The sequence below is a fragment of the Archocentrus centrarchus genome, chromosome 1 (assembly GCF_007364275.1).
Source record: "Archocentrus centrarchus isolate MPI-CPG fArcCen1 chromosome 1, fArcCen1, whole genome shotgun sequence".
In the NCBI taxonomy this organism is placed as follows: Eukaryota; Metazoa; Chordata; class Actinopteri; order Cichliformes; family Cichlidae; genus Archocentrus; species Archocentrus centrarchus.
In genome coordinates this window covers 15019316-15033487 of record NC_044346.1, presented here as the reverse complement: position 1 = coordinate 15033487, position 14172 = coordinate 15019316, and the positions used below count along the sequence as shown (strand labels likewise).

The following is a 14172-nucleotide window of genomic DNA, read 5'->3' as shown; positions in this document are numbered from 1 at the left end:
TCCTGGGAAGACTCAAGAACTGTTTAATCACTTGGTGTTGTCTATCTGAAGCAATTCAAAGCATTGTGTGTTTACACTGGGGGTTTCCTGTTCCTTTGCACAGCTCTGATGGGCGTCTCTAGAACACAGTCCTCTGGGACTGTGTGGAAGCAGATTGGGGACTGGTAATGAGACTGATACAGACTGACTGGCAGCCACACTTGAATGTATGGACACACCCTTAAGTAAAAAAAAAAAAATCCCCATTAGCATAGAAAGTAAGACTGGGTAGTATAGCTGAAATAAATATGATGTTGTACATATTCTGATCTGACATAAGTTGGTAAAATCCCATATAAAATATTTAGTGTGCAAAGTTATATACCACATTTCAGTGCACAAAACTCAGATTTACATAAATTAATCTGCAATACAAACTATTGAGCTGTTTTGTGTAACTGTTCCATAGATAGTATAATAGTTATAGAAGGTGCAATCAAAAAGTTCGTACTAATTAAAAACTGGCCACTCATTCCTTTGAGGTTGTCTCCTTGTGGGCTTGGCACCATTTCCAGTGCTTCCACTTTTTTTTTTTTTTTTTTTTTTTAATAAAGAAAACCTGTCCATCATTTCTGGCTACTTGTCCTTGCACATTTGCAATTTTACATCAACTTCTATGCCAGAATTACCCATCCTTCATGTCTAGAATCCTTACTTATGATGAGAGCTGGGTCTCTGAGGCCCAGACACTAAACAGCAGTCGACGAACTATAGTGTCCAAAACTAAAGGCGGCACTTCAACATCAGGAGCCTGACCAAACTGTGCTTGTAGCTTTTTTTTCTGGATTGCACTGTGAATTTGTGTCCCTGGGTCAGACTGTCCACACAGCTGCACCTTAACATCACAGTGTATTGAAAAGGCTGGGACTTTTTGGCTAAACTGCCCTCTTCCCCAAAATAAAATTTAAGTTGAAAGGTCAACATTTTGACGCAGCGGACGAGATCAAGCGTGCATCGCAGATAGGCGTGCGTGCGCGGTCAGAACAGGAATTCAAGGGAATAATCTAAATGAAGCAGAAGTACTAAGCTGTGAAAAGCTGCACGGGGAGATGGCTTTGGAGTGGATAGCTCACAAATTGCAATTTGGTTTCTGCTTTGTTGATCATACCACAAACCATCAAAATATGATTTCCTGGCAAGAAAAGTTACTTCAGCGCTTTGACATACCACAGATTTATTTAAACAGGCAATTTTTCAGCACCAGTTAATTGTGTCAGTTAGTAGTGTATGGAGACAGAAAAAAGAAGAGCAGAGAATGAAGGATATGGTCTGAACAAAGGCTCTCAAGCAGGTGTTGTGGTTACATACCCTATTGAGATAATTTTGTGGTTTAGCGGATGTGTTCAAGTGTTTTCACCCATCACCCCAAACATGCCCACACAATGGTCTATCATTTCTTCAGAATGAGTTTAAAAGTCAGCACTGAATGAATGTCTCAACTGATTTTCTCTAGCTCAGCCGAGATTGACACATCAAGTGAAGAGCCTTAGACAATACAGGGTTTCAGAGCTCGAAGAGCCCGAATCTAAAGTCTCCCTAAAAACAACAGCGTGCTAAACACAAAAAGGCAGAATTACAGTATGTGTCTGACTGCACACTCACACACAGAGGGAACACACAAAAACCACCTCCTCACCACACCACTAACCCCACTGATCCTTCAGAAATCTTCCCTGGGCTGACGGAGGGGAAATAAAACAAGTCTATTGCTTCTGATTTCATGTCTCTAGACATGGTAATATTAGTCTTGACGCCTGGTGCCATTTTGCCACCCAGCCATGAAGCGGTGTGGTTTGTGTACACTAATGTTCTAAACACACAGCCTGATTGAGCACAGTGGGTACACACACAGTGGAATCAATGCACTGCTTTGAGCCCAGAGCAAATGGGGATCTTATCTGCACTATACACTGACAAAAAGACAGACTTGACCATTATACTCCAGAATGTGCAGGTACACAGACATAATCCGTTACACCTCCCTCTCTGGCACGTTGAATATGCCTCATTCAGACTTACCAGCATGCTTGGCAGCCTCAGCTGCAGCTGAATCTTCTTAGAGCTGCTGATGGGCTGAGATGAGCTAAAGTGGTAATGCTGTCTCCATTTACACAAAGACGTGAGCCAGGCTGTCATACAAGTGGTCAACATATGCTATGGGAGGCAGCTGCCCCGCTCTTGTCTTTTTGTCAGTTTGGTTTGCAAATCTCTGTGGAACAACCAATTTAGGCCATTAAGAGGGCGTGTGTGTTTGTATGCGATTGGGATGAGGGGGAAGTGCAAATATTCTGGGTTGAGTTTCGCTGCACTGGGCGTTTTTTTTCCCTTTCCTTGACCATTCATAATTACGTATACACAGAGAGACTAGACTTTTGGACTTGTTCCACGCAGGGGGTTCTTTGCTCGACTAGCTTGGCATCAAAGGCTGTTTTATCCTCTGCTGTTGCGTGACGTCAAATCCCCTCAAGTACCACCACTCCTGGACCCATTGCCCGTGTTTAAGGAAAGGGATTTTCCTACACAGAAGTATTAGGGATTGGCAGAAAATGCAGCTCTTTCCATCCCAATTTCTCTCTCTTGTGTCAGCCTCAAGATAGAGAAAGCATACACATGTGGAAAACAAAGGACTTGCAATTTCTATAGAACGGACATCTCTTTTCTCTGAACATTCAGCAAAATACCAGATGGCAATTCTTTTTGTGTGTGTGTGCTGGCAGCTTCAATACAATTTGTCCAAAATGATTCTTGTTGCACTTGAGCTGTCACTTGTCCTTTTCTGTTTTACCAACTGCAGATTAAGATGCAGTATCCCCACTGAGACATAAACTTCCTTTATGGAGATGAAATGGGTCAAGTTAAAATAGTGTGTTCCACTTCTGTACTGCAACCCCATTTCCAAAAAAATTGGGGTGTAAATAAAAAAAAAAAATGCAATCCATTTGAACCCTACCCTTATTTTTTTGTTTCAGGTTGCAACTTTTTCCATTTGTTTTGAGACTCTCTTTCTCTCCTTACAGCCATGTATACCTCCCAAAAAGCTGCCCCCGTCCATACTTCCTTTGAAATATGCGGGTGATGAAACATAAAAATTGATCATATAATTTTCATAAAAAAAATAAAAATTTTTCCCCCTGACCTCAGTGGGTTTTGTAGCACCTGGCATATTCTATAATTTATCTTCAAAATTAAACCTTTCTATCACATAAAGCATGATGATTCACATATTACAGGAGTAGGAATAATGCTGAAGCTTCTCACACAGCCAACCAAACCGGGCTCCAGCAAAGCCGACAGCAGCTGTTGAGAGAAGACATCCTGGGAATGTGACAACAGCGAAAACACAAGTGGCAGTTGTGCTATCTTCAAATACTACACATAGAGTAAGGCTCCCCAGCACGCACGCACCCACACACATCTTCCTCTGGTCATACAGGTTAATAAACATCTGTTTCTGTATTAAGTGCAAAAACCTACTAGTTGTCCTGTAAAGAAACTTGTTCCCACAAATACATTAAAACTTCATTCAAAGATTCTTTCAAAAACACATCTTTTCTCAATTTTGCTTTACTTCTGATTCAAAATAACACTAATATTTGTACTCTGATTGATCCAATTTCTGGGGAGATGCTTAAATACACTGGTTTATATAATAGAAGAGAGGCTCACTTTTATGACACAATCCAGACTAATAAAATGAATATATGGCACAGCAAATCCTCCAGACTGTCTTAGACTCTGCTCTAAGGTTGCAAACCTCTCCTTTAAAACATGCTTATTAAATCACAATGAATGCGAACATACCCTTTTCTTGCGAAGACAAAAGCAGTCCATATCCTCAGATCATACTCCAAATCCTGAACATTACAGCAATGAAATCAAAACTCAAGCAGCACTCAGAGTGTCTGCAGAGCTGGCTGAGCCAGCATACAATATCCTACCACATCCTGTGTTTCCACACACACACACACGCACAAACACACATACGCTGCTGCTCCCTTGACTGAAGGGAAAAGCAGTTGAAATCAGTCTTTGAAAGAGACGGTTATGCTAATTTAGCTTTACTGGATTAGGAGGGAAATAGTGTCTCCTTTTTATGCGTCTGGAAAGTTTGCCCTCATATGAGGAGGGAGAAGGGGGAAAAAAGGAGTGTGTGTGTGTGTGTTGGCCTATGCACATGTGTGTAGGTGGGTGTTCCAAAGTGGGACGGGGGCAGCTGTTGCTGCCCAGAAAACACTTGTGTGGCTGCTGTCTCAGCAACAACACTGTCACACTGGAGGTAACAGAAGAAGAATTTAAAGAGGTCAAAGAACACAAAAACACTCGTACTCTGTGACCCACATGCAATTAAACCCAAAAACACATACTGTACACATACTGTAAATGCATAATTGGCACACAACACAGCCACTCATGTGAATGTCTGGACTCAGCTGTCATTAGAAATAGAAGGTTAGGACTCATTGTCTGTTCCAGTTTGGTGACTCAGACGGAAAAGCAAGGTTGAGAAAAAGGAGGACAGACAGTGATGGAGAGAATACCAACCAAGACTTGGTGACCCAGAGACACAGCAAAACAACAACATCAAAGGTCAGAGAAAGGCAAGAGGATGGCACATGCGCATGTGTGTGTGTGATGCCTTACCTCGACTATCTCTGTGCAGGCGTGAGACACAAGGTGCTGCTTGTGGGGATCTATGACAGCCACCTGGACCAAAGCATTGGGCTTCCTGTCTCTGCCTGAGGCCACCAGATCATTACAGGCTACACAGAGGAAGAAAGGGAGGAAGGGAGAGCCGACAGGGAGCACAGAGGATGGAGAGAAACAGGAGACAAGAAGAGAGAAGAGAAGAGAGGAGAAGGGGATGAAAGATGAGAGGGAAAGATTTTCCTTTAGGATATAAACTTAAGTGACAGTAGGTCAAAAATGGAGAACACAACAATAGATGGCAGAGAATAACGGCAAATAAGCATACAGGAAGGACGGAGAAAACAGCCAAGGTAGGTTTATAAACATGTATTAAAATTCATATGACAGAGTGCTAAACATCTACATCATCACAAAGGAACCAAGCACCTAAATGTACTGTATGTTAGGGCTATTTAATTGATTGTCAAACAGGATTTGGGCTTCCAGTGATTCCAAAAAAAAAAGAGACACCTTAGATTAAACAACTGTAAGCGGTTAAAAGTTCAATGAATGTATGGTACCAATGAATGTTCATGTTCATGGTCCTGATTTCATTAACTTGCCAAAATACCCTTGAATTTTTTTCCCCCATAACTGAGGAGCTCTACTTTATGCACTGAGACCTGAACCCCAAAACACAATATAAGTTTGGAGAAGAAAATCAAATACATATATAAATTGAGATATACTGTACTGTGAGAAAATCTTGAGCCACCCCTCATTTCTTTATATTTTGCTTCCAAGGAGCCACTTTCTTGTCTTTTTTTTTTTTTTAATGTGATCTTGAGCAATAATTCTCAAGGCTTTCTGAAGGTTTTTCATAGTTTTGCTTTGGACATTGGCTGTCCAAAGTACAATCCTTGTGCCTGCCTTTTTTCAGAGTAATGTTTTTTTTTTTAGTTTGTTAAGTCACTTAAGACTGACCTATGATTAAAAAAAACACATCAACCAACCGATGAACCAGTGCTGTGTCTACATGTAAACAGACAACTATGCAAAGAAGCAATTTTAAATTGTATCTTTCCACTTTGTTACAAGCAGCATGTCACAAAAACACTTTGTTCCCATTTCTTGAGTTGAATCTACAAAAAATGCCAAAGATAACACAGTTTGACAGACATAAAATTGTATTTTTGCACCAACAAGGCAACTCCTGAAGAGCTATTGGCTAGAAATGTGGCATGTCTTGGCATGGTGTACAGTATGTCCTTAAATAATTTGAAGAAACTGGACAAGTGGAGGACAAAATAAGAAGTGGCAGGCCTAAAAAAACTATGTAGAACAGACGAACAGTTTCTGAAAGCCATTTCCTTAAGAAAGAGGAAAAAATCTAGCAAAGACCTGACATAGGACCTGATAGATGCATCTGCCCCTTAAGCTGATCCATCTGCTGTTCAGTGAAGCCCCATCAGAAATGGGCTCAGTGAAAGGGTGGCTGTCAAGAAGCCATTCTTAAGGACAGGAAACGAGGAGAAAAGGCTGAAGTATGTCAAATTACACAAGAACTGGACTGAAAATCAGTGGCAACAGGTCTTATGGAGTGATGAATCCAAATTTGACTTTTTTGGTCACAAATGTCATCAGTGTGTAGGGAGGAGGTCGGAAGAGAGCTACAACAGTGAGTGTCTACGGCCATCTGTAAACATGGTGGAGGCTCTGTCACGGTTTGAGGCTGCATTTCTGTCAGTGGTGTTGCAGACCTTGTCAACACAGATGGAATTATAAATGCAGATGCAGTACCATGTGTAAAGCGTCTGACTGGCAGCAGCTTCATTGTTCATGACAATGATCCCAAATACAAAGTCAATGCAGTAAAAGCATACCTGGATAGAAAGACACACAATGGAACACTATCAGTCATGAATGGGCTCCCCAGAGCCCGAACCTCAACATTACTGAAGCAGTGTGGGATCATCTTGACAGAACAAAAGGCAGCAAACATCCAAAGAAAAGCTTTGAATGTCCTTCAAGAAGCCTGGAGAACTATTCCTGAAGACTGCTTAAAGAAATGACAAGAAAGCTGCCTCAGAGAGTTCAGACTGTGATGAAAAATAAGCATGGTCATGCCAAATATTACACTAGGATTGTACAGACTCTGTTTTTGCCTTATATACTGTATTTCCATGTATATTTGCATGTTTCAATAAATCACTGCACCTACTTTTCCTAGCAAAATATAAAGAAATGAGGGTTGACTAAGGACTTTTGCACAGTACTGTACTAAAATTGCTGCCTCAGCAGTCAATTAAAATGGCAACAAGGCAAGTCAAATTCCCCCTGGCAGTGAGATATCGGCTTTATGATGGCTTTCATTTCTGACATCAAAAGCAGCCTGTCACTCAGCACCCATGTCTTTCAAGGACAGGAAGAATGTTCATCTCACAATTTCTGTACAGGAAATCTGGTTGAATGAATGGTTTTGAAAAGAAACTCTAAGATACACTAGGAACGCTCATTGATGCCATCACAACGAAAGTGATAAACACAACTCCACTAAGACATCCTTGTGATCTCCTTGGTAGAGTCAGCTGTACAGCAGTGAAGTCAAGCAGCAACAAAGCATCTTGGATTTTCCTGAATATTTCAAAGGACGCTAATGTCTGCTGTTACAGTTTTTCTGCACGTTGAACACAAACAACAACAAAAAAAAACAGAGGATGTGACTCTTGTGTATCACATGAAAGGTCTATAAAACCATCCAGCTCGATATGGAGTAAGCTACACCATATGGCTGTGAATTTATGACTCTGAATTTATGTATGAATTAGCATTTGTATGCGTTCAAGTACAGTAATGACAAAATTTTGTACAGAAACCTCCCTGGATGTGATACAAAAGCTGCATTTTAACTATGCAGCACAATTTTGGCATGCAGTATTAATGTGTGGTCCATCCATCCATCCATCCATCCATCCATCCTCTTCCACTCATCCAATTCAGGGTCATGGGAAGGCTGGAGCCTACACTTTAGAAATATGAATAATATGACTCAGTGCATGAAATTTTAAAGCAAATAAAAAGGCAGAAGTGTGCTCCTTTGTGCAGTATTTTCATAAATTTGAATGAACTGATTTGGCAACTGAGCAGCAAGGGAAGGTGAAAGGCATCCTAAAAGTGAGAGAAAAGCAACAATAAAGGTTGAGAGGAAAAAGATGATAAAGTGGTTTCTTGTTTATCTGTTTTCCTTTCAATGTGCAACTGATATTTTGATAATGTAAAATACCATCTAATGTAGTAAAGAGGCACATTCAGGATATAGTAAAATTTAATTTATGAAAAACTACAGACAGTGATCACCACCTACTGAAAAGAAATCTAAAAACCAGGCATTTCCCTCCCATTGGGGAGGTAATGGTGCTGTCAGGGTGACTGTCATTGGCATTTTAAAGAACAGCAAAATAAACAAAGACAGCCTTTAATGAGCATTTGTCACAAACTTGTCTGCAAGAAAGCAGAGAAATAAAAAAAAAAAAATTGCTTGAACCATAAAAAATTTAAGCTTTTTTTGTGTTCAGTGCCTTTACTATTCTTTTTCAACCTATCTTGATCAAATAAAGCGGAGAAATATTTTCTTCAAGGTCAACTAACAGTGGAAAATTTTAAAAGCGCTTCAGTTAAAGAAAGGGTTTGTATGGTGATTCACAAAATGCAGTGACAGCATGAAATTCTGTCGTGTTTCACAGACTATAGCAAAAGAACATCTTAAACCTCAACCCAGGTCTCAGTTAACATTTAACATCTACACAATAAAAAACAAAACAAGAAGTTCATCAACAGCCACCATATGGGGAAAACTTTCCCTTTTTTTCAGGTATTTATGTCTAGTATGTAAAAATCTAGCACCCAGTGAACACTATAGTACATGTTGGTGAGTCAGGACTGTTTTAAGTAGATTTACCTCCTGCTCAAACAATGACTCCCATGAAGGCCTTTCCAGACTGCCTGGAAGATGCTAAAAAGTTAAAGTGCCTTAGTTTAAATGTTTGGACCTCGACAATAGTGGCAACCTCTGCCCTTTAAGGATTTATACAAACCACCCTCTGCAAAGAACCTGGAATGATCTTTGACAGCACTTTTACTTTTATAAAAAAAAGTAAAGCTAGCTTCTCTCAGGTTTGGGTACTTGTGAAGGTCAAGCTGTTTCTTTCCTTTGAAGATTTTGAAAAGGTTATTCATGCCTTCATATCACCTCGATGCACCTGTTTTAATAGTCTTTATTTAGATGTCAGTTGGTTGCTGCTTGGTCGACTGTGGTTCATCCATAAACAGTTACCCAGCTCTTAACTGGCATATCCAAGTGAGACCATATATGACCTGGCTTCCTTACACTGGCTCCCTGACATGCATGTACTGCCATATAGTACATGCTCAATATTAAATTTATATGACAAATACATACCAAAATGCACTGAGATGAAAACTAGTATAGCTCATACCAGCTCAAACACTGCTCAGTGTCCACATTGTCCTCAAACTATGATATTACACTATATTGCCAAAAGTATTCACTCACCATTCCAAATCATTGAATTCAGGTGTTCCAATCACTTCCATGGCCACAGGTGTATAAAATCAAGCACCTAGGCATGCAGACTGCTTCTACAAAAATTTGTGAAAGAATGGGTCACTCTTAGGAGTTCAGTGAATTCCAGTGTGATGCTGTGATAGGGTACCATCTGTGCATCTGTCCAATCATGAAATTTCACCACTAAATATTCCACAGTCAACTGTTAGTGGTATTATAACAAAGTGGAAGCGATTGGGAACGACAGCATCTCAGCCACAAAATGGTAGGCCACGTAAAATCACAGAGTATGGTCAGCGGATGCTGAGGCGCATAGTCTGCAGAAGTCTCCAACTTTCTGCAGAGTCAGATGCTACAGACCTCCAAACTTCATGTGGCTTTCAAATTAGCTCAAGAGAGAGCTTCATGGAATGGTTTTCTATGGCTGAGCAGCTGCATCCAAGCCTTACGTCACCAAGAGCAATGCAAAGGGTTGGATGCAGTGGTGTAAAGCACACGGTCACTGGACTCTAGAGCAGTGGAAATGTGTTCTCCAGAGTGATGAATCACACTTCTTCCTCTGGCAATCCAGTGGGCGAGTGGCAGTTGGTGGAGGGGGGATTATGGTGTGGGGTTGTTTTTCAGGAGTTGGGCTCAGCCCCTTAGTTCCAGAGAAATGAACTCTTAATGCTTCAGCATACCAAGACATTTTGGACAGTTCACGCTCCCAAGTTTGTTTGAACAGTTTGGGGATGACCTCCTTCTTGTTCCAAGTAGACTGCACACTAGTGCACAAAGCCGGTCCATAAAGACATGGATGAGTCAGTTTGGTGCAGAAGAACTTGACTGGCCTGCACAGAGTCCTGACCTCAACTGTATAGAACATCTTTTATATATTGCTATGTCATAGCTGCAAAGGGTGGGCCAACATCATATGGGAATGGGATGTCACTCAAGTTCACATGCGTGTGAAGGCAGATGAATACCTTTGGCAGTATAATGTAAGTTCTGTATGTAAATCTGCTCAATATTTTAAAAATCCTTTCCTAACCTTTATAGTATATTGCACTAAATTGAAAATGATGTGATTTTCAAGTTTACAAATCCCAATGTACACTATACGGGCAAACATATTAGGCCACACCTCTTAATCTTTGAACTCAGGCATCTCAATGAACCATCTCAATAAACTAAGCTGGTTGGGTGGGTGCACACAAATGCCCACACTACAGTTAATGTACTGCCTGGTCCAACCTCCACAGTCCTAACACACACCACTTAGATGAGTTGTAGTCATGCATTCAGTTCACAAAGTTTGATTTTAATATAGAACAAGAATATATAAAAGTGGCACCAAATAAAACAATTACACATGTCAAATGCACAGTAGCCTAACCTGCAACCCGAAGGGTCAAAATGCATAAAAAAACGTTTAAATGCCCACCACTGTGGCACATGCAAAAAGCTGCTAGAAAACTTCCCATCAGTGCTTTCACTGTCGGAAACAACAACAACAACAAATAACCGAAGTTAGACCCAATTAATTTATCTCTAATAGTCTCTGATCTGCATAAACAAGCACTGGGCTAACATAAAAATAAAGTAAAATCACATAAAAGTGTTCAGCTCTGAGCTGACAGGTTAAAAACCATTTAAAACTAATTACAGCAACCACAGGCGTGTAATGAACTCGGCCCAGCTGCCCAAAACCGACGCTGGCAAAGCAGCAGCCTGGCGATCTGTGAATTGAAACAAGGCAATAGCATATTAAATAAACAGATTACCTCGGAGGGGATATCCGTCCTACTTTACCATATTCCTATTTTTAGGTTACCTGTCTCCAAATTAAGATCCCACCCTATCAGGTATCATAACAGGAGTCAGCAGGGTCCACTATAAGTTTCCAATGGGAGTGAGACAAAGCCTTCTCCTACAGGTTAAAGGTTATGGCGTGTACCTCGTCAACAGGGACTACGACACCCAAATCATTCACAACGGTCAAACACACCAACAGGGACTCCCACACACAGCTCCAGGTTCAAACAAAAAGAGAACCTAATTACCTGCACCTGCATTTATAAAGGGGGAAAAACAAGAGGTGGTGCTTAAACCCAGGTTTCACCTCCCACAAATACCTTCTTGTATAGTTTGGTATAGCACTTTTGTATATGCTTTTTTTTATGGTTCTTATTTTAAAACCGTCAAGCAAAGAAAGAGAATCTGCTATAGCAGAAAGAAGTGAACCAATATACAATCATCATGTTGTGGTTCTTCCAAAAGAGATCTGTGAGTGGTTGAAACAAAGAAATGGATGAACACAGAAAGAAGGAATGAGCCACGTGAAGAAAACATTTGCCTTAGTTCTCAATTGATAACGAAAATAAGTAGATTAGGTAAAAATATATATATATATATATTTTAGCCATGACCCTGAGCAAACATATTTTATAACTATATCAACAAGATTTTTTTAATGAAAATTTTCTCTTTTTTAAAACAGGCAAATGTACTCTATTGTACACGGCTCTGGATCCAGAGCCTGAAGAGACACTGTGAGGGGGTACTGATTAGGGTTTAATCCCGGGATCCGGGATTCCCGGGAAATGCGATCAGAACCATTTCCCGTTTCCCGGGAAACGTTAGACGGGAAACCGGGAAAAAAGTCGCGCGCGTTGATTTGACTTTCAGAAAGAAAAGAAAGCTTCAGAATGTTAAATTTAAGGAAATATTGAGAGAAGGGTTCGTTTAATGCGAAAAGCATTACTCTTCATTTCAGGCACGTTCAGCCTCCGTTTAAGGCTTCAGCTTCATCTCAAGCGTTTTAATAGCGGTATTACACAGTTGTACTTTTTTCCTCTTTAATTTGTTGAAATCGTAGGCAATGTGTTTACCCTAAGGTATTTTGTATTATATAATTTTATATTATATATTGTTATATTGCATTATATAGCCTATAAAATATGCCTGCCCTGAACAATAAAGAAATATCTGTTTAACTTCGAGTGTTTCTTTTCCTCGTTTGCAGACGCTTACTAACAATCATGAATTAGGATACGGGCCTAACGTGTGAAGAAAGTATCATGAAATAGATTGCTTTAACATATTTTGCTTTTAAAATGGAGTTGAGTAAAATGTATATTTTTTAGGCTATAAGGATTGGCCAGTTTTTCAATAGACGATTCACAGCGAACCTACTTTAACCCTCAGACACGGTGTTATAAATTTGCTGTTGCCAGAATGGCAATGACCAAGTCGTAGTGCATTACTCAAGGCCCTGTGTTATGCCATATTATAGTGTAGTACGGTAGTTAACTTTTCAATGACTATTACAGCGTTCCACTGGTGGAGATATAGCGTAACAGATGTCGCCACGACAGCGTGGCTGAGCCTTTATCAATGCTGTGGAGATGAACCGTATTGTTTTGCACCAGCAGTTGTAAAATAGCTTGTTATAATTCCATGTACAATGGAGGAATATTCGAATTATATTTGTTAAGGGAGTGTTGAGGAACGATACAACACCGCATAGCTCGAGCACTCCAATGTCGAGATGTAGGTTTTATTGCGTTAATCAAGCCGACGTTGCCCCCTACTGGGCATAACAGGACATAGCTGGAAAGCTACCTCTACAATATCACAATAGGTTAAGGCCGACACAGGCTACAGAAGGCCTAATTAAAATAAATAAATAAATAAACTTTTTCCCGGGATTCCCGGGAAATGGCTCGTCATTTCCCGGGATTTGATTCATGTCATTTTCGGGAAAAATATTAAACCCTAGTACTGATAAAAATAGCCCATTTATTACATTCAAACCCTGTGACATCAATTCTGAAATTGACTTTTGATTCCATTAGACTAAATCACATTTACTAATTCCTTCACTTCTCCAGGGTATGTCTCATCACAAGACTCACATAAGAGTATTCAAAGTTCAGCGTTTCACTCTGTGATATTACAGTTAAAAGTTTCTTGCTGAAACCATAAATAATTTTGTCTCCATTTTCTTTAGATGAAGCACTTTGTCTGTATTTTGCTTTAAAGCTGCTAAATTAATCTGAGTAGGAGCCATGCCACAACAGGGGAGCACAGAGTGAATTGTCAAAGGAAATAACTCAGTTTACAGTAAATGGACAACATGCAGCCATTACAAGACTACAGATATAAAAAGAGTTTATTTATCAGACTGTAGTTACTGTAGGGTACAGTATGTTCATGGATGTTTGGATATATTGCCTGTGTTAGTAGTGTTTATAAAGTATTTAAGTCATAAACAAGTAGAGTAGAGAAGAAGATAAAAATGAGCTTAAAAACTCTGTAAAAAAAAAAAAACAGAAAAAAGAAAAGTTTGATTTGGAAAAAAAGAAAAAAAACTAAGTTGAAAAGAAGAAAAGAACCTTGTGCGCACAGGTTTTGTGGAGAAGAGGAAGATAATTTGCAACTGAAGATTCCTCCCCAGGATGTAAATGTGCATGCGTCCTTGTTAGTGGGTAAGAAGACTACTTCATGACCATAGCCTCAGAGACTTCACTGCAAGAGACAAAGCCCAGAAAGTAGGGTTTCAAAAATATACTAAAAAGAAAACCAGCAGAATGAAAAAGTTCTACAGACTGATTAAAGAAAAATAAGACCTCCAAACGATGGAAAGAACAAGCGTGGAGAATGAAGAAAAGCTCACGACCCAAAGCACACCTTTCTCGTAAAACACGGTCGTTTTCCCAGTTATGGTTTGGTGTGATGGCCAATTTAAGGGGCCTACTGGCATTTACTGGATTCAGCATTGGTGAAAGCAACAGGCTGAAGGCAGAGGTCTAGAAGAGTGCTCATATTCAGCTGGTGGATGATATTTCATCATTTAGTAATAACAATCCAATAGAAACAGGAAAAGAAACCAGAGATTTTTCAGGGTCCAGAGGTGAGACGTCCGCCACTGCTCAAGTCAA

At 40.0% G+C, this 14172-nt stretch overlaps 1 protein-coding gene across 3 annotated transcripts in view; it reads right to left on the bottom strand.

Moving 5' to 3' along the window:
* The window catches only part of inpp4b (inositol polyphosphate-4-phosphatase type II B), a 176929-nt gene that overhangs the window by 145763 nt on the left and 16994 nt on the right, over positions 1-14172 (bottom strand). For 2 of the 3 annotated variants that reach the window (XM_030741749.1, XM_030741740.1), the window contains exon 3: positions 4681-4799. In XM_030741749.1, coding sequence (XP_030597609.1) covers positions 4681-4799 — 119 coding nt within the window. Of the gene's footprint in view, positions 1-3840; positions 3952-4680; positions 4800-14172 lie in introns of those variants that run through there. The other variant, XM_030741757.1, reaches the window with a different exon arrangement.